Source organism: Catharus ustulatus, chromosome 31, assembly GCF_009819885.2.
Source record: "Catharus ustulatus isolate bCatUst1 chromosome 31, bCatUst1.pri.v2, whole genome shotgun sequence".
Taxonomy (NCBI): Eukaryota; Metazoa; Chordata; class Aves; order Passeriformes; family Turdidae; genus Catharus; species Catharus ustulatus.
The window spans coordinates 834,590-855,456 of NC_046251.1; the positions used below are offsets into that span (position 1 = coordinate 834,590).

Genomic DNA, 20,867 nt, shown 5'->3' on the forward strand with positions numbered 1-20,867 from the left:
CAGGAGATCAATGGGATCAGGGGATCAATGGGATCAGGGGATCAGTGGGATCAGGAGATCAAGGGATCAATGGGATCAGAGGGTGGGATGGGACCCAGCTGGGATCACTGGGATCAGGAGATCAGTGGGACCAGGGGATGGGATCAGGGGATCAATGGGATCAGGAGGGACCCAGCTGGGATCAAGGGATGGGATGAGACCAGGGGATCAATGGGATGAGGGGATCAATGGGATCAGGGGATCAATGGGATCAGGGGATGAAATCAGGGGATCAGTGGGATCAGGGGATCAACGGGATCAGGGGTTGGGATGTGATGGGATCAGGGGATCAATGGGATCAGTGGGATCAGGGGATCAATGGGATCGGGGATCAGTGGGATCAGGGGGAATGGGATGGAATCATGGGATCAATGGAGTCAGGGGATCAATGGGATCAGGGGATCAGTGGGATCAATGGGATCAGGAGATGGGATGGGATCAGGGGATCGATGGGATCAGGGAGAATGGGATGGAATAATGGGATCAATGGAATAATGGGATCAATGGGATCAGAGGTGGGATGCACCCCAGCCCCCCCTGACCTCGCAGCGGCTGCGCAGGCCCCGCTCCTGCAGCCGGGACCAGATGCTCTGGATCCTCCCGGCGTGCTCGGGGTGGTTGCTGTTGTCCCCGCAGGAGCATTGGTGCTTCAGCATCACCGAGTCATAAACCAGCCCTGGCAGGGAGCACAGGGCTCAGAGCTGACCCAAATCCCCCAAAACCTCAGAGATTCTGCCCCAAAACCTCAGAGATTCTGCCCCAAAACCTCAGAGATTCTGCCCCAAACGTCAGAGATTCTGCCCCAAAACCTCAGAGATTCTGCCCCAAAATCTGGGAGATTCTGCCCCAAAATCTGGGAGATTCTGCCCCAAAACCTCAAAGATTCCATCCTAAAACCTCAGAGATTCTGCCCAAAACCTGGGAGATTTTGCCCCCAAACCTGGGAGATTCTGCCCCAAAATCTGGGAGATTCTGCCCCAAAACCTGGGAGACTCTGCCCCCAAAACCTCAGAGATCCTGTCCTAAAATCCAGTAGATTCTGCCCCAAACCACAGGAAATTCTGCCCCCAAAACCCGTAAAATTCTTCCCCAAACCTGTGAAATTCTACCCCAAACCTGACAGATTCTGCCCCAAATCCAACCCAAAAATCTCCTGTGGTTCCCCAAAATCCCACCCCAAAATCTCCTGTGGTTCCCCCCAAATCCCACCCCAAAATCCCCAAATCCCACCCCAAAACTTCCAACTCCCACCCCAAAATCTCCAAATCCCACCCCAAAAATCCCCAAATCCTACCCCAAAATCTCCAAATCTCACCCCAAAATCCCCAAATCCAGTCCCAAAACCTCCAAATCCCACCCCAAAATTCCCAAATCCAGTCCCAAAATCCCCAAATCCCACCCCAAAATCCCCAAATCCCACCCCAAAACCTCCAAATCCCACTCCAAAATCTCCAAATCCCACCCCAAAACCTCCAAATCCCACCCCAAAACCTCCAAATCCCACCCCAAAACCTCCAAATCCCACCCCAAAATCCCCAAATCCCACCCCAAAATCCCCAAATCCCACCCCAAAATCTCCAAATCCCACCCCAAAATCCCCAAATCCAGTCCCAAAATCCCCAAATCCCACCCCAAAATCTCCAAATCCCACCCCAAAATCCCCAAATCCAGTCCCAAAATCCCCAAATCCCACCCCAAACCCTCCCGTGCTTCCCAAACCTCCAGGAGCGTCGGGGATGGATGCAGAACCACCCCGGGGCTCACCCAGGTGTGTCCCCTCCTGTCCCCAGGTCCCCTCCTGTCCCCAGGGGTGTCCCCTCCTGTCCCCAGGGGTGTCCCCTGCTGTCCCCAGAGGTGTCCCCTGCTGTCCCCAGGGGTGTCCCCTGCTGTCCCCAGGGGTGTCCCCACCTGTGGTGAAGTGAGGCTTGGGCTGCTCCTGCACGGGCAGGGCCAGCGCCTTGGGCTCCGGGGCAGGGAGGGACACGGTGGCCGTGGCTGGCGATGATTGAGCCCGGGACAGGGGCCGGTGGCCAGCGGGGAGCGCGGAGGGGTCGCCCAGGGGGTGGCGCTTGAGGAGCTGCTGCTGGACCCGCTGGAAGGAGTCCCAGAGGAGCGCCTGGGGACAGGGGACAGTGAGCGACAGGGACAGGGACAGGGACAGGGACAGTGTGAGGGACAGGGACAGGGGATACAGGTCACTGTGAGGGGACGGTGAGGGACAGGGACAGCGACAGGGACAGGGGGACACAGGACACTGGAGGGACAGGGACAGGGGACACAGGATGCTGTGAAGGACAGGGACAGGGACAAGGAGAGGGACAGGGACAGGGGACACAGAACACTGAGGGACAGGGACAGGGGACACAGGACACTGAGGGACAGGGACAAGTGACAGGGACACCATGAGTGACAGGGGACACAGGACACTGTGAGGGACAGGGACAGGGACAGGGGACAGGGATAGGGGACACAGGACACTATGAGGGGACAGTGTGAGGGACAGGGACACGGGACACTGTGAGGGGACAGGGGACAGTGAGGGACAGGGACAGCGACAGGGACAGGGACAGGGACATCATGAGTGACAGGGGACACAGGACACTGGGAGGGACAGGGACAGGGGACACTGTGAGGGGACACTGAGGGACAGGGACAGGGGGTACAGGTCACTGTGAGGGACAGGGACAGGGGCAGGGACACGGGACACTGTGAGGGACGGTGACAGCCACAGGGACAGCGACAGGGGACACTGTGAGGGGACAGGGGACAGTGTGAGGGACAGGGACAGCGACAGGGACAGGGGGACACAGGACACTGGAGGGACAGGGACAGGGACAGGGGACAGGGACAGGGGACACAGGACACTATGAGGGGACAGTGTGAGGGACAGGGACACGGGACACTGTGAGGGGACAGGGGACAGTGAGGGACAGGGACAGCGACAGGGACAGGGACAGGGACATCATGAGTGACAGGGGACACAGGACACTGTGAGGGACAGGGACAGGAACAGGGGGTATAGGACACTGGGAGGGACAGGGACAGGGGACACTGTGAGGGGACACTGAGGGACAGGGACAGGGGGTACAGGTCACTGTGAGGGACAGGGACAGGGACAGGGACACGGGACACTGTGAGGGACGGTGACAGCCACAGGGACAGCGACAGGGGACACTGTGAGGGGACAGGGGACAGTGTGAGGGACAGGGACAGGGACAGGGACAGGGACAGGGACAGGTGACAGGGACACCATGAGTGACAGGGGATGCAGGACACTGTGAGGGACAGGGACAGGGACAGGGGACAGTGTGAGGGACAGTGTCCGGGACTGGGGACAGGGACAGGGGACACAGGACACTGGGAGGGGACAGTGTGAGGGACAGGGACACGGGACACTGTGAGGGGACAGGAGACAGTGTGAGGTACAGGGACAGGGACATGTGACAGTGACACCATGAGTGACAGGGGACACAGGACGCTGTGAGGGACAGGGACAGGGGACACAGGACAGGGACAGGGACAGGGGACAGGGGACACAGGACAGGGACAGAGCCCTGCTCGGCGTGTCCAGAACTGGATCCAGCAGCTGCTCCGGGCTCGGAGCCGGGACAGGACAGGACAGGACAAACAGACAGGACAGGACAGACAGGACAGACAGGACAGGACAGACAGACAGGACAGGACAGGACAGACAGACAGGACAGGACAGGACAGACAGACAGGACAGGACAGACAGACAGGACAGGACAGACGGACAGGACAGAACTGTCCCAGCATCTGCTGCTCCCTCCGGCTCAACCCCGCAGTGACAGCAGCGATGGGACCGAGCCGGCAATTCGGGGACAAAACCCGACAATTTGGGGACAAAACCCGACAATTCGGGGACAAAACCCGGCCTGGCAATTCGGGGACAAAACCCGACAATTTGGGGACAAAACCCGGCCCGGCAATTCGGGGACAAAACCCGACAATTTGGGGACAAAACCCGGCCCGGCAATTTGGAGAGAAAACCCGACAATTCGGGGACAGAACCCGACAATTTGGGGACAATACCCGACAATTTGGGGACAATACCCAGCTGTGCTGACACGGGAGGTGGCCGCAGCTCTGTCCCTGTCCCTGTGAGCCGCCCCAGGCTGGCACAGATGCTGTCACCGTGTCCCCATGTTCCCGTGTCCCCCTGTCCCCGTGTCCCCATGTCCCTGTGTGTGTCCCCATGTCCCCGTGTGTGTGTCCCCATGTCCCCCTGTCCCCGTGTCCCCGTGTCCCTGTGTGTGTCCCCCTGTCCCCGTGTGTGTCCCCGTGTCCCTGTGTGTGTCCCCATGTCCCTGTGTGTGTGTCCCCATGTCCCCGTGTGTGTCCCCCTGTCCCCGTGTCCCCCTGCATGTCCCTCTGTCCCTGTGTGTGTGTCTCCGTCCCCACGTCCCCATGTCCCCCTGTCCCCGTGTGTGTGTCCCTGTCCCCATGTCCCCGTGTGTGTCCCCCTGTCCCCGTGTGTGTCCCCGTGTCCGTGTGTGTGTCCTCGTGTCCCCGTGTCCTCTTGTCCCCGTTGTGTGTCCCCATGTCCCCGCACCTGCTGCAGCACCAGCTCCTCCTTGTGGGGTCTCTCGGGGTCCCTCCCGCTGCTGCCAGCCCGGGGGGGCTCCCCCCGTGTCCCGCCGCTGTCCCCACCCTCGGCCGCCACCTCGGGCAGTGTCCCCTCGGCCTCCATGTCCTCCGAGGACGGGATCTGCCGCAGCCGCGGCTTCTCGCTGGGCTTGGCCAGGCGCTGTGGGAGGGGACAGGGACGGGGACAGGGATGGGGACAGGGACACAGGGACGGGGACACAGGGACGGGGTCAGGGACAGGGACAGGGACAGGGACAGGGACACAGGGACAGGGATGGGGACAGGGACGGGATCAGGGACAGGGACAGGGACAGGGACACAGGGACGGGGACAGGGACAGGGAGAGGGATGGGGACACAGTGATGGGGACGGGGACACAGGGACAGAGACACAGGGATGGGGACAGGGACACAGGGACGGGGACAGGGATGGGGACAGGAAAACAGGGACAGACACAGGAGAGGGACAGGGACAGGGACAGGGACAGGGACACAGGGATGGTGACAGAGGACAGTGACAGGGGACAGGACAAGGACTGAGCTGTGCACTCTGTGAGTCCAGACACGGTGTCACCTCCCCTGGGTCACCTCCCCTGGGTCACCCAGCAGCCACTGTCCAGCAGTGGCGATGTCACCCCAGCCTCCTAGTGCCACCTGCTTGTCCAGGTGATGTCCCACCATGTCCAGGTGACATCCCACCTCACCCAGGTGACATCCCACCATGTCCAGGTGACATCCCACCTCGCCCAGGTGACATCCCACCATTCCAGGTGACATCCCACCATTCCCAGGTGACATCCCACCATTCCCAAGGGATGTCCCACCTCACCCAGGTGACATCCCACCTCACCCAGGCGACATCCCACCTTTCCAAGTGACATCCCACCTCACCCAGAGGATGTTCCACCTCACCCAGGTGACATCCCACCATTCCCAGGCATTGTCCCACCATTCCAAGTGACATCCCACCATTCCAGGTGACATCCCACCATTCCAGGTGACATCCCACCATGTCCAGGTGACATCCCACCATTCCAGGTGACATCCCACCTCACCCAGGTGACATCCCACCATTCCCAGGTGACATCCCACCTCGCCCAGGTGACATCCCACCATGTCCAGGTGACATCCCACCATCCCAGGTGACATCCCACCATTCCCAGATGACATCCCACCATTCCAGTTGACATCCCACGTCACCCAGGCGACATTTCACTATCCCCAGGTGATGTCCCACCATCCCAGGTGACATCCCACCATGTCCAGGTGACATCCCACCATTCCCAGGTGACATCCCACCATGTCCAGGTGACATCCCACCTTGCCCAGGTGACATCCCACCATCCCCAGGTGACATCCCACCTTGCCCAGGTGCGTTTGTTGTTTGAGCCTGTCCATGACGTGGGCGTGGTGCTGCTGGAACAGCAGGTGCTGCTGCACGGCCCTGGGGCTGGGGGGCAGCGGCTCCGAGCGGGTCCTGCCCAGCGGTTTGTGGTGGCCGGGCAGGGCCACGCGCTCGGCGGGGACCAGGGACGGCGCGAAGGACAACGGGACTGTCCCCAGGCCTGGCACTGCGGGGACAGCGGGGACACGTCAGGGGTGGCGCTGCGGGGGCAGCAGGGACAGCGGGGACAGGTGACAGAGGTGGCACTGGAGGGACAGGTGAGGTTGGCAGGGGTGACAGGGACAGGTGAGGGGTGGCAGGAGCGGCCCCGCCGCTGTCCCCGTGTCCCTCCCGCTGTCCCCGTGTCCTCACCACTGTCCCCGTGTCCCCGCCGCTGTCCCCGTGTCCCCGCCGCTGTCCTCCTGTCCCCACAGCCGTCCTCCTGTCCCCACAGCCGCTCTCCCTCTGTCCCCACCGCTGTCCCCGTGTCCCCACAGCCGCTCTCCCTCTGTCCCCACCGCTGTCCCCGTGTCCCCACCACTTTCCCCATGTCCCCACAGCTGCTGTCCCCGTGTCCCCGCCACCGCTGTCTCCGTGTCCCCACAGTCACTGTCCCCGTGTCCCCGTCACCCTCCTCGTGTCCCCCCCGCTGTCCCCGTGTCCCCGTCGCTGTCCCCATGTCCCTGATACTGTCCCCATGTCCCCGCCGCTGTCGTGTCCCCGCTGCCGCTGTCCCCGTTTCACCACCGCTGTCCCCGTGTCCCCGCTGTCGCTGTCCCCGTACCCCCACATCCCCTGTCCCCGTGTCCCCGCCGCTGTCCCCACCGCTGTCCCCGTGTCCCCGCCGCTGTCCCCATGTCCCCGCCGCTGTCCCCGTGTCCCCGCCGCTGTCCCCGTGTCCCCACTGCTCTCCCTCTGTCCCCGTCGCTGTCCCCACCGCTATCCCCGTGTCCCCGCCGCTGTCCCCGTGTCCCCGCTGTCGCTGTCCCCGTGTCCCCACCACTCTCCCTGTGTCCCCGCCGCTGTCCCCGTGTCCCCACCGCTCTCCCCGTGTCGCCGTCGCTGTCCCCGTGTCCCCACCGCTGTCCCCGTGTCACCGTCGCTGTCCCCGTGTCCCCGCAACCGCTGTCCCCGTGACCCCACAGCCACTGTCCCCATGTCCCCACATCCCCTGTCCCTGTGTCCCCGCTGCTGTCCCCGTGTCCCCACCGCTGTCCCCGTGTCCCTGCTGCTGTCCCCGCGTCCCTGTAGCCGCTGTCCCCGTGTCCCCAAAGCTGCTGTCCCCGTGTCCCTACTGCTGTCCCTGTGTCCCCCACGCTGTCCCCGTGTCCCCTCAGCCGCTCTCCCTCTGTCCCCACAGCCGCTGTCCCCGTGTTCTCGCCACTGTCCCCGTGTCCCCGTCGCTGTCCCCGTGTCCCCGCCGCTGTCCCCGTGTCCCCGCACACTCACCCGCCACCAGCGGCGCGTGTGTCCCCGAGGGCTCGAGGATGATGAGGGGCTGCAGGGGGGGCAGGGCGCTGCCCGGCTCGCGCTGCTCCAGCCCCGCCGGGATGAACACGGGCGAGTGCGGGCCCGGCAGCACCGGCCCGTTCAGAACCGGCACCCGGTGAGCCAGGCTGGGCACGGCACGGCGCTCCGCATCGCCCTGGGGACACGGGCACAGTCAGCGACAGGGACACAGGGACAGACACAGGGACAGGGACACAGGGACAGGGACACAGGGACAGGCACAGGGACAGGGACAGGGACAGGGACACAGGGACACAGGGACAGGAGAGGGGACAGGGACACAGGGACAGGGATGGAGACAGGGATGGGGACAGGGACACAGGGACAGGGACACAGGGACAGACACAGGGACAGGGACGGGGGACGGGAGAGGGGACAGGGACACAGGGACGGGGACAGGGACGGGGACAGGGACAGAGTGAGGGATAGGGACAGGAGAGGGGACAGGGACAGGGACAGGGACAGGGACAGGGACAGGATGAGGGACACGGACACCGTCAGGGACAGCGACGGGGACGGGAGAGGGACAGGGACAGGGACAGGGAGACAGGGATGGGGACAGGGATACAGGGACAGACACAGGGACAGGGCGAGGGACACGGACACAAGGACAAGGATGGGGACACAGGGACACAGGGATGGGGACAGGAGAGGGGACAGGGACAGGAGAGAGGGACAGGGATGGGGACAGGGATGGGGACAGGGATGGGGACACAGGGACAGGGACAGGGACACAGGGATAGGAATGGGGATAGGGATGGGGACGGGGACACAGGGACACAGGGACAGGGTGAGGGACAGGACAGAGACAGAGACAGGGATTGGGACAGGGACAGGGACGGGGTGAAGGACAGGGACACAAGGACACAGGGACACAGGGACAGGGATGGGGACCAGGATGGGGACACAGGGACAGGGCGAGGGACACGGACACAAGGACAAGGATGGGGACACAGGGATGGGGACAGGAGAGGGGACAGGGACACAGAGACAGGGTGAGGGTCACAGGGACAGGGATGGGGACACGGACATAGGGACAAGGATGGGGACACAGGGATGGGGACAGGAGAGGGGACAGGGACACAGAGACAGGGTGAGGGTCACAGGGACAGGGATGGGGACAGGGACAAGGGGACAGGGACAGGAGAGGGGGACAGAGACAGGGATGGGGACACAAGGATGGGGATGGGGACGGGGACACAGGGACACGGTGAGGGACAGGGATGGGGACATGGACAGGGAAAGGGTGAAGGACAGGGTCACAGGGACAGGGACAGGAACAGGGACACAGGGATAGGCACCAGGAGGGCACAGGGACAGGGGCAGGGACACAGGGACACAGGGACACAGGGACAGAGAAAGGGATGGGGACAGGGATGGGGACACAGGGACAGGGACAGGATGAGGGACACAGACACAGGGACAGGGACATAGGGATGGGAACAGGGACACAGGGACAGGGACACAGGGACAGGGACACAGGGACAGACACAGGGACACAGGGACACAGGGACACGGACAGGGACAGCCACAGCAGCCCCCGGGGCTGGCACCCACCCGGGCCCCCGCGCTCGCCGGCAGCCCCAGGGTCAGCGCGGGCAGCGAGGCCGCGCCCTGCAGGGCGAGCTGAGCCAGGGAACTCTCCTGAAACAACAACCGCGGGGCCAGGGGAGCCTGCGGGGAACGAGCGTCAGTGCGGGACGGGGACAGGGGACAGCGGGGACAGGGATGGGGACAGGGACAGCGGGGACAGGGACAGCGGGAACAGGGACAGGGACAGGGACAGGGACAGCGGGACAGGGACAGGGATGGGACAGGGACAGGGACAGGGATGGGACAGGGACAGGGACAGCGGGGACAGGGACAGGGACAGGGGACAGGGACAGGGATGGGACAGGGACAGGGACAGGGACAGGGGACAGCGGGGACAGCGGGGACAGGGACAGCGGGGACAGGGACAGGGACAGGAACAGGGACAGGGACAGGGACAGGGACAGCGGGGACAGGGACAGGGACAGCGGGGACAGGGACAGCGGGGACAGGGACAGCGGGGACAGGGATGGGGACAGCGGGGACAGGGATTGGACAGGGACAGGGACGGGGACAGGAACAGGGACAGGGATGGGACAGGGATGGGGACAGGGACGGGGACAGGGAAAGGGAAAGGGACAAGAATCGGGACTAGGACGGGGACAGAGGACATGGGACAGGGACAGGGATGGGGACAGGGACTGGGAGAGGGACAGGGACATCGGGGACAACCCTGGGAAGAGCATCCTCAGAGCAGAGAATTCCAGGGCATCCCAGCGCATCCCAGGGCATCCCAGGGAATTCCCAGGAATTCCAGAAAATCCCCTCCCAATCCCCCTGTCCCCCCACACCCCCCTGTCCCCCCCGTGTCCCCCACGTGTCCCCCAGACCCGCCCTCACCTCGTGTCCCGCCGGGGCGGGCAGGGGTCCCAGCTCGGGGGCCAGGCTGTCGTTGGGGGAGCTGCAGCCGGACACGGGGGTGCTGCTGCTGCTGGGGGACGAGTCTGGGGGCGTGGGGAGGGGGTGAGGGGGGTGTTCCCAGCCAGGACCCCCAAAACTGACCCCAAAACCGACCCCACAAAACTGACCCCCAAAACTGACCCCAAAACTGACCCCCAAAACTGACCCCCAAAACTGACCCCAAAACTGACCCCAAAACTGACCCCATCCGGGACCCCAAAACTGACCCCAAAACTGACCCCAAAACTGACCCCATCCGGGACCCCAAAACTGACCCCAAAACTGACCCCAAAACTGACCCCAAAACCGACCCCACAAAACTGACCCCCAAAACTGACCCCAAAACTGACCCCCAAAACTGTCCCCAAAACTGACCCCAAAACTGCCCCCAAACTGACCCCAAAACTGACCCCAAAACTGTCCCACAAAACTGACCCCAAAACTGACCCCAAAACTGACCCCAAAACTGACCCTCAAAACTGACCCTCAAAACTGACCCACAAAACTGACCCCCAAAACTGCCCCACATCCGGGACCCCAAAACTGACCCCAAAACTGACCCCAAAACTGCCCCTCCTGCCCAGCCCCACCTCCAGCCCCCCTGTGACACAGGACACAGGTGCCACAGATGTGACACACAGGTGACCCAGGTGACACAGCACACAGCACGCAGATGACATAGGTGACACACAGGTGATACAGGTGACACACAGACGACACAGGTGACCCAGGTGACACGACACACAGGTGACACACAGGTGACACGGCACACGGATGACCCAGGTGACAGAGGTGACACAGTACACAGGTGAGACAGAACACAGGTGACACACAGACGATACAGGTGACACCCAGGTGACACAGCACACAGGTGACACACAGATGACACAGGTAGCACACAGGTGATACACAGGTAGCACACAGGTGACACACAGATGACACGGCACACAGGTGACACACAGGTGACACAGGTGACACACAGGTGACACACAGGTGACACACAGATGACACACAGGTGACACGGCACACAGGTGACACACAGGTGACACACAGGTGACACAGCACACAGGTGACACACAGGTGACACCCAGGTGACACAGCACACAGGTGACACAGAACACAGGAGGCACACAGGTGACACACAGACGACACAGGTGACCCAGGTGACACAGGTGACACAGGTGACACACAGGTGACCCAGGTGACACAGCACACAGGTGACACACTGGTGACACAGGTGACACACAGGTGACCCAGCTGACACAGCACACAGGTGACACAGCACACAGGTGACACAGCGCACAGGTGACACACAGGTGACCCAAGTGACACACAGGTGACCCAGGTGACACACAGGTGACACGGCACACAGCCCCCGTCCCTGACCGATGTCCGGGGGTCTCCGTTTCAGCGAGGGGGGGGCGCTCTCCTTGCGGGTCAGGGGGTTCTTGCGCCGCTCCAGGCACTTGCGGGGCTTGCAGCGAACCTTCAGGTTGGGCTCGGACGCTGGGACAGGTGAGAGGTGACACAGGTGAGACAGGTGACACAGGTGAGATGGGAGGATGGGGGGACAGGGGGGACAATGAGGGACAGGTGAAGGACAGTGAGGGACAGGTGAGGGACAGGTGAGGGCTTGCAGCGAACCTTCAGGTTGGGCTCGGACGCTGGGACAGGTGACACAGGTGACACAGGTGAGACAGTGAGACAGGTGAGATGGGAGGACAGGAGGGACATTGAGGGACAGGTGGGACAGTGAGGGACAGGTGAGGGCTTGCAGTGAACCTTTAGGTTGGGCTCGGATGCTGGGACAGGTGACACAGGTGAGATGGGGGGACAGGGGAGGGACAGGTGGGACAGGTGAAGGGACAGTGGGGGACAGGTGAGGGACAGGGGAGGGACATGGGGAGATTCCCAAGGTCTTGAGTGACACGGGGACATTCCCAAGGCCTTGGGGGACACAGGGACACTCCCCACACCTGGGTGCCACGGTGACATTGCCCACACCTGGGTGCCACTACCCACACCTGGGTGCCACGGTGACACTCCTGTGAGTGACACGGGGACACTCCCCACCCCTGAGTGACACGGTGACACTCCTGTGAGTGACACGGGGACACTCCCCACACCTGAGTGACACGGTGACACTCTGAGCTCACCTGTCTTGCGCAGCGGGAAGTGCTCGGGGGGGTCCCCGCCGGGCACCGGGGACAGGAAGGAGCCGAGCACGGCCGGGGAGGGGCCCTCGGCCTCCAGGGGCTCCAGGGACCTGCGGGGGACACAGAGCTGAGCACCTGGGCAGGCGTCACACACCTGGGCAGGTATCATACACCTGAGCACGTGTTTGTCACACCTGTGCACGTGTTTGTTACACATCTGGGCAAGTATTACACACCTGAGCACCTGGGCACGTGTGCATCACACCTGGGCACATGTGTGACACACCTGGACAGGTGTGCCACACCTGGGCAGGTGTCACACACTACTGCAGGTGTTTGTCACACCTGGGCACGTGTTTGTCACATCTGGGCAGGCGTTTGTCACACCTGGGCAGGTGTCACACACTACTGCAGGTATTTGTTATACACCTGTGCAGGTGTTTGTCACATCTTGGCAGGTGTTTGTTACACACCTGTGGAGGTGTTTGTCACACCCCTATGCCGGTGTCACACACCTGTGCAGGTCTCACACAGCTGTCGAGTAGGACACGCCCAGGTGTGTTACCTGTCAGTCTGGGCGAGGTCACAGTGTGCCCAGGTGTGTTACCTGTCTGCAGGAGGTGCCCAGGTGTGTTACCTGTAGGCCTGGGCATGCCCAGGTGTGTTACCTGTCGGGCTGGGCGGGGTCACAGTGTGGCCAGGTGTGTTACCTGTCTGCAGGACACGCCCAGGTGTGTTACCTGTCTGCAGGGCGTGCCCAGGTGCGTTACCTGTAGGGCTGGACACGCCCAGGTGTGTTACCTGTCTGCAGGATGTGCCCAGGTGTGTTACCTGTAGGGCTGGGTGTGCCCAGGTGCGTTACCTGTAGGGCTGGGTGTGCCCAGGTGTGTTACCTGTAGGGATGGACGTGCCCAGGTGTGTTACCTGTCAGGTTGGGCGGGGTCACAGGGTGCCCAGGTGTGTTACCTGTCTGCAGGAGGTGCCCAGGTGCGTTACCTGTAGGGCAGGACATGCCCAGGTGTGTTACCTGTCTGATGGGCGTGCCCAGGTGCGTTACCTGTCTGCAGGGTGTGCCCAGGTGTGTTACCTGTCGGGCTGGTGTGCCCAGGTGCGTTACCTGTCGGGCTGGGCGGGGTCACAGTGTGCCCAGGTGTGTTACCTGTCTGCAGGGTGTGCCCAGGTGTGTTACCTGTAGGCCTGGGCGTGCCCACGTGCGTTACCTGTCGGGCTGGGTGTGCCCAGGTGTGTTACCTGTAGGGCAGGGCTCTGCTGGGCTCGCTGCACGTTCTCTCCATCGCCGCCTGCTGCTTCTTCAGGATCACCTCGGCCAACTTCTGCTTGACCACCGTGCTGGCCACCGCACCTGGGGAGTGACCACAGTGACCAGAGTGACCACCACAGTGACCACAGTGACCACCACAGTGACCCCAGTGGTGACCCCAGTGACCAGAGTGACCAGAGTGACCACCACAGTGACCAGAGTGACCACAGACCCCAGTGACCACAGTGACCACAGTGACCACAGTGACCAAAGTGGTGACCACAGTGGTGACCACAGTGACCACAATGGTGACCCAAATGACCACAGTGACCCCAATGACCAGGGGGCCACAGCGACCCCAGTGGTGGCCACAGTGACCCCAATGACCCCAATGACCACAGTGACCACGGTGACCTCAATGACCCCAATGACCACAGTGACCGCAGTGACCACAAAGGTGACCACAGTGACCACAGTGACCAGAGTGACCCCTCGGGGCTCAGAGGTGCCCTGAAGGGTCCCCCAGGGTGAGACCCCAACCCCCGAGCTGGGGCCGCCCCCACCCCATTCCCGACCCCCTCGGTACCTCCGAGTGCCGGCTAATTAATTCATTCATCATTAATTATTAATTAGGTGCGCATCCCCAAATTGGGAGTGAGGTCCCGGCAGCTCCTCCAGAGGGCGCCGGGAGATCGAGGGTGGGAGGGGGCTGCAAACCCAGCCCGGGGGTCCCAGTGGGGTCTGACAGAGGGGAGGGGGCTGCAAATCCATCCTGGGGGTCTCAGAGGGGTCTGACAGAGGGGAGGGGGCTGCAAACCCATCCTGGGGGTCTCAGTGAGGTCTGACAGAGGGGAGGGGGCTGCAAACCCAGCCCGGGGTCTCAGTGGGATCTGACAGAGGGGAGGGGGCTGCAAATCCATTCTGGGGGTCTCAGTGGGATCTGAGAGAGGGGAGGGGGCTGTAAATCCATCCTGGGGGTGTCAGTTGGGTCTAAGAGAGGGGAGGGGGCTGTAAATCAATTCTGGGGGCCTCAGAGGGGTCTGACAGAGGGGAGGGGGCTGCAAACCCAGCCCGGGGGTCCCACTGAGGTTCGAGAGAGGGGAGGGGGCTGCACCCCCAGCCCAGGGGTCTCAGTGGGGTCTGACAGAGGGGAGGGGGCTGCAAACCCAGCCCGGGGGTCCCACTGGGGTCTCTGCAGATCCCCCCCCACCCCTTTCCCCCACAGGCAGGCAGAGCTCGCTCTGGGTAAGGGCAGAGCCCCCCGAGCCCCCTCCCCAGCGCCCCCCGGCGCCCCCCGCCCCAGCTCTCACTCCTCTTGCTCTTGTCCTTGTTGAGGATCTGCCGCAGCTCCTGCTCCTGCTGGCCCGGCTCCGCCTCGCGCTGCGGGGACTCCATGGCCACCTGCGGGACGGGGACATGGGCACGGGACCCCCCGACCCCTCCCCAAACACCCCCGACCCCCCCCCAAACACCCCCAAACTCCCCCAGCCCCGCCCGAGCCCTCTGAGCCCTCCCCAGCCCCAGGCAGGGGGACGCGGTGACATTCGGGACACCGCGACACTCAGGACACGGTGACATTCAGGACACTGTGACATTCCGGACACGGTGACACTCAGGACACCGTGACACTCAGGACACGGTGACATTCAGGACACTGTGACACTCAGGACACGGTGACACTCAGGACGCGGTGACATTCGGGACACCGTGACACTCAGGACACGGTGACATTCAGGACATGGTGACACTCAGGACACAGTGACATTCGGGACACTGTGACACTCAGGACATGGTGACACTCAGGACACGGTGACATTCGGGACACAGTGACACTCAGGACATGGTGACATTCAGGACACAGTGAGACTCAGGACACAGTGACACTCAGGACACGGTGACATTCAGGACACGGTGACACTCAGGACACAGTGACACTCAGGACACGGTGACATTCAGGACACAGTGACACTCAGGACACGGTGACACTCAGGACACTGTGACACTCAGGACACGGTGACATTCGGGACACGGTGATACTCATGACATGGTGACACTCAGGACACGGTGACATTCAGGACACGGTGACACTCAGGACACAGTGGCACTCGGGACACTGTGACACTCGGGACATGGTGACACTCAGGACACGGTGACACTCAGGACACGATGACACTCAGGACACGGTGACATTCAGGTCATTGTGACACTCAAGACGCGGTGACACTCAGGACACGGTGACATTCGGGACAAGGTGACACTCAGAACACGGTGACATTCGGGACAAGGTGACACTCAGGACATGGTGACATTCAGGACACGGTGACACTCAGGACACAGTGACACTCAGGACACGGTGACATTCAGGACATGGTGACACTCAGGACACGGTGACACTCAGGACACAGTGACACTTGGGACATGGTGACATTCGGGACACGGTGACACTCAGGACACAGTGACACTCAGGACACGGTGACACTCGGGACACGGTGACACTCAGGACACTGTGACACTCAGGACATGGTGACACTCAGGACATGGTGACACTCGGGACACGGTGACATTCAGGACATGGTGACACTCGGGACACAGTGACACTCAGGACACAGTGACACTCAGGACACGGTGACATTCCGGACATGGTGACACTCAGGACACGGTGACACTCAGGACATGGTGACACTCGGGACACAGTGACACTCAGGACACGGTGACATTCAGGACACGGTGACACTCAGGACATGGTGACACTCGGGACACAGTGACACTCAGGACACGGTGACATTCAGGACACAGTGACACTCAGGACACAGTGACATTCAGGACATGGTGACACTCAGGACACAGTGACACTCGGGACACTGTGACACTCAGGACACAGTGACACTCAGGACACGGTGACACTCGGGACACTGTGACACTCAGGACACAGTGACACTCAGGACACGGTGACATTCCGGACATGGTGACACTCAGGACACGGTGACATTCAGGACACGGTGACACTCAGGACACAGTGACACTCAGGACACGGTGACACTCGGGACACGGTGACACTCAGGACACGGTGACATCCTGGTGTCACTCTGGGAACGCCTGAATTTGTTCCATCCCAACAAACCCGACGCGTTTTGGTCTCCAGGGATGCTCTGCTCTGCCCTGGGGACATCATAAAAGTCAAACCTGTCCCCACCCCCGTGTCCCCACCCCCGTGTCCCCACCCCAGTGTCCCCAACTCCGTGTCCCCAGCTCCTCTCGGCGTGTTGGGACACAGCTGGGGCTGTGTTGGGACACAGCAGAAAAAATAAAAATCGTGGTTGGGCACAGCAAGGGGGAAAAAGGAAAAGAAAAATCTGTGATAGGAGGGAAATCCCGGCTGAACGGAGCAGCCCTGGGGGGTCTTGGTGCTTGAAGGTGGTCACAGATCTCTGGACTTGTCACAGCTCTCTGGACATTGTCACAACCCTCTGGACATTGTCACACCTGCCTGGACTTGTCACAAATCCTTGGACATGGTCACAGCTCTCTGGATTTGTCACATCTCCCTGGGTTTGTCACACCTCCCTGGACATGCTCACAGCTCTCTGGGCATGGTCACAACTCTCTGGACATTGTCACATCTCTCTGGACATTGTCACACCTCTCTGGGTTTGTCACACCTCCCTGGACATGGCCACAACTCACTGGACATTATCACACCTCCCTGGACTTGTCACAAATCCCTGGACACGGTCACAGCTCTCTGGATTTGTCACAACTCTTCGGGCATGGTCACAACTCACTGGACTTGTCACAACCCCCTGGACATTGTCACACCTCCCTGGACATTGTCACACCTGCCTGGACTTGTCACATCTCCCTGGACATGGCCACAACTCCCTGGACTTGTCACAAATCCCTGGACATTGTCACAGCTCTCTGGACTTGTCACAGCTCACTGGACATGGCCACAACTCTCTGGACATTGTCACATCTCCCTGGACATTGTCACACCTCCCTGGACATTGTCACACCTGCCTGGACATTGTCACAAATCACTGGACATTGTCACAAATCCCTGGGTTTGGTCACACCTCCCTGGACATGGTCACACCTCTCTGGATTTGTCACAAATCCCTGGACACTGTCACAGCTCTCTGGACATGGTCACATCTCCCTGTATTTGTCACACCTCCCTGGGTTTGTCACATCTCTCTGGACATTGTCACAACTCCCTGAACTCGTCACAAATCCCTGGACTTGTCACACCTCCCTGGACACTGTCACATCTGCCTGGACATTGTCACAAACCCCTGGACATGGCCACAACTCCTTGGGCATGGTCACAGCTCTCTGGACATTGTCACACCTGCCTGGACTTGTCACAGCTCCCTGGGCTTGTCACAACTCCCTGGATGTGCCACAACTCTCTGGATTTGTCACAACTCTCAGGACACGATCACAACTCTGGACATTGTTACATCTCCCTGGATTTGTCACACCTCTCTGGACATTGTCACACCTGCCTGGACTTGTCACAAATCCCTGAACATTGTCACACCTCCCTGGACATGGTCACAACTCCTTGGACACCATCACAATTTTCTGGACATTGTCACACCTCCCTGGATTTGTCACAACTCTCTGGACATGGTCACACCTCCCTGGACTTGTCACAAATCCCTGGACTTGGTCACAGCTCTCTGGACATTGTCACACCTCCCTGCACATTGTCACACCTCTCTGGACTTGTCACAAATCCCTGGACATGGTCATAGCTCTCTGGACTTGTCACATCTCTCTGGACATGGCCACAACTCTCTGGACATTGTCACAACCCCCTGGACATTGTCACACCTGCCTGGACATTGTCACACCTGCCTGGACATTGTCACAAATCACTGGGCATGGTCACATCTCTCTGGACATTGTCACATCTGTCTGGGTTTGTCACACCTCCCTGGACATGGTCACAACTCCCTGGACATTGTCACAACTCCCTGGACATTGTCACACCTGTCTGGACATTGCCACAAATCCCTGGACATGGCCACAACTCACTGGACATGGTCACAGCTCCCTGGGCTTGTCACAACTCCCTGGATGTGCCACAACTCTCTGGATTTGTCACAACTCTCAGGACACGATCACAATTTTCTGGACATTGTCACACCTCCCTGGACATGGTCACAACTCCTTGCACACCATCACAATTTTCTGGACATGGTCACACTTCCCTAGACATTGTCACACATGCCTGGATTTCTCACACCTCCCTGGGCTTGTCACATCTCCCTGGACATGGTCACACCTCCCTGAGTTTGTCACATCTCCCTGCACCTGGTCACACCTCCCTCCCCCCCAAATCTCTCGCAGGAGCCACCCCCGCTAAACCCCACTGGTTTTTTGGGGTTTTTTCGGTGACAATGACACCTGGTAGCGAATTCCCGCACGGAGCTCGGTGTCACCGAGCGGTGACCGGGCAGGGGCAGCTCCAGCCCCGCAGGAATCGCCCCGATCTGGCTCCAGGAGCAGGGCTGGACACTCCTGGCCTTGGCAGGACCGGGATTTGGCCTGGAATTGAGACACAACCCCCACCTGCCTCCCCAAGCAGCCTCCTTGCGTCACAGAGCTCCTCTGGGCTGGCTGCAAACCCCGCCAGATGTTCCAGCTCAGGGAAAAAAAAAAAAAAGCAGGAATTCACCTGGGAATGTTATTTTGGCATTGGGATGGGGATTTTGGCATTGGGATTTCCTCTGAATCCCTGCCCAGAGAGGAGAAACTCAAACCCAACCTCGATTCTGCGCTGTGAGGATGCAAAAATCCTCTTTCCCAACCGTGCCAAAAATGAGGTGGGGGTCCCCCCAAATGGGCTGAGCCTTACCCTGACGTGCTGGTGGGCGAGCTGCTCCACTTGCTGCTGGTGCAGGCTGGCCAGGAAGAGCTGGTGCTGCAGCTGCTGCTGCTTCAGGGCCAGCAGAGCCGTGTCCTGGGGCTTGACCACGCGCTGCCCGATGCGCAGGTCCATGGGGACGGCCTGGGGCACCCGCGGGGAGGTGCACGGGGTCACAGCAGCTGTGGGGACACACAAAGGGACATGGTTGATGTCACCAAAAGGGGGATTTTGGTGGGAGAAGAGGTTTTGGTGAATCCCGACTCTCTGAGAGGTTCCAGGGTGGTGTGGGTGATTCTCTCTGGAGAAGGGTTGGGCAGGGGAGGTTCCTGCACAGCCTGAGGGGTGAAATATCAGCGCCTGGGGGCACCAAAATAGTGCAGGTTACAGATCTGAAATTACCTGTTATACACCCAAAACAGTGCCAGTCACACCCCAAAACAGCCTCAATAACACACCTGAAATTGTCTGTTATACACCCAAAAAAGCACCAGTTACAGACCTGAAATTACCTGTTAGACACCCAAAACAGCATCAGTAACATCCCCAAAACAGAGTCAGTCACAGACCTGAAATTAACTGTTATACACTCAAACCAGCCCCAGTTACAGACCTGAAATCATGTTATACACCCAAAACAGTGCCAGTTACACCCCAAAACAGCCTCAGTAACACGCCCAAAACAGCCCCAGTTACACATCTGAGATTGTCTGTTATACACCCAAAACAGCACCAGTTACACACCTAAAATTACCTGTTATACACTCAAAACAGTGCCAGTCACAGACCTGAAATCGTCTGTTATACACCCAAAACAGCATCAGTTATACACCTGAATTTACCTGTTATACACCCCCAAACAGCCTCAGTAACACCCCCAAAACAGCCCCAGTTACACACCTGAAACTACCTGTTATACACCCAAAACAGCCCCAGTTACAGACCTAAAATCATCTGTTATACACCCAAAACAGTGTCAGTTACACCCCCAAAACAGCACCAGTTACACATCTGAATTTACCTGTTATACACTCAAAACAGCACCAGTCACACACCTGAAATTGTCTGTTATACACCCAAAACAGCCCCAGTTAGACATCTGAAATTACCTGTTATACCCCCAAAACAGTGCCAGTTACACACCTGAATTTACCTGTTATACACCCAAAACAGTGCCAGTTACAGACCTAAAATTACCTGTTATACACTCAAAACAATGCCAGTCACAGATCTGAAATTACCTGTTATACACCCAAAACAGCACCAGTTACACCCCAAAACAGCCTCAGTAACACCCCCAAAACAGCCCCAGTCACACACCTGAAATCGTCTGTTATACACCCAAAACAGAGCCAGTTACACACCTGAAATTACCTGTTGTACACCCAAAAAAAGCACCAGTTACACATCTGAATTTACCTGTTATACACTCAAAACAGCTCCAGTCACAGACCTGAAATTGTCTGTTATACACCCAAAACAGCGCCAGCTACACCCCAAAACAGCCTCAGTAACACCCCCAAACCAGTGTTAGTCACAGACCTGAAAT

General features: G+C 60.0%; 1 protein-coding gene across 5 annotated transcripts in view; it reads right to left on the minus strand.

Moving 5' to 3' along the window:
* The window catches only part of HDAC7 (histone deacetylase 7), a 95,152-nt gene that overhangs the window by 17,320 nt on the left and 56,965 nt on the right, over positions 1-20,867 (minus strand). For 4 of the 5 annotated variants that reach the window (XM_033083382.1, XM_033083383.1, XM_033083385.1 and 1 more), the window contains exons 2-12: positions 19,310-19,500; positions 14,757-14,847; positions 13,437-13,548; positions 12,186-12,295; positions 11,416-11,535; positions 9,970-10,073; positions 7,480-7,675; positions 6,009-6,217; positions 4,613-4,807; positions 1,948-2,155; positions 582-715 (exon numbers count right to left, since the gene is read on the minus strand). In XM_033083382.1, the coding sequence (XP_032939273.1) occupies positions 582-715; positions 1,948-2,155; positions 4,613-4,807; positions 6,009-6,217; positions 7,480-7,675; positions 9,970-10,073; positions 11,416-11,535; positions 12,186-12,295; positions 13,437-13,548; positions 14,757-14,847; positions 19,310-19,500 (1,670 nt within the window). The remainder of the gene's footprint in view (positions 1-581; positions 716-1,947; positions 2,156-4,612; positions 4,808-6,008; positions 6,218-7,479; positions 7,676-9,969; positions 10,074-11,415; positions 11,536-12,185; positions 12,296-13,436; positions 13,549-14,756; positions 14,848-19,309; positions 19,501-20,867) is intronic. The other variant, XM_033083384.1, reaches the window with a different exon arrangement.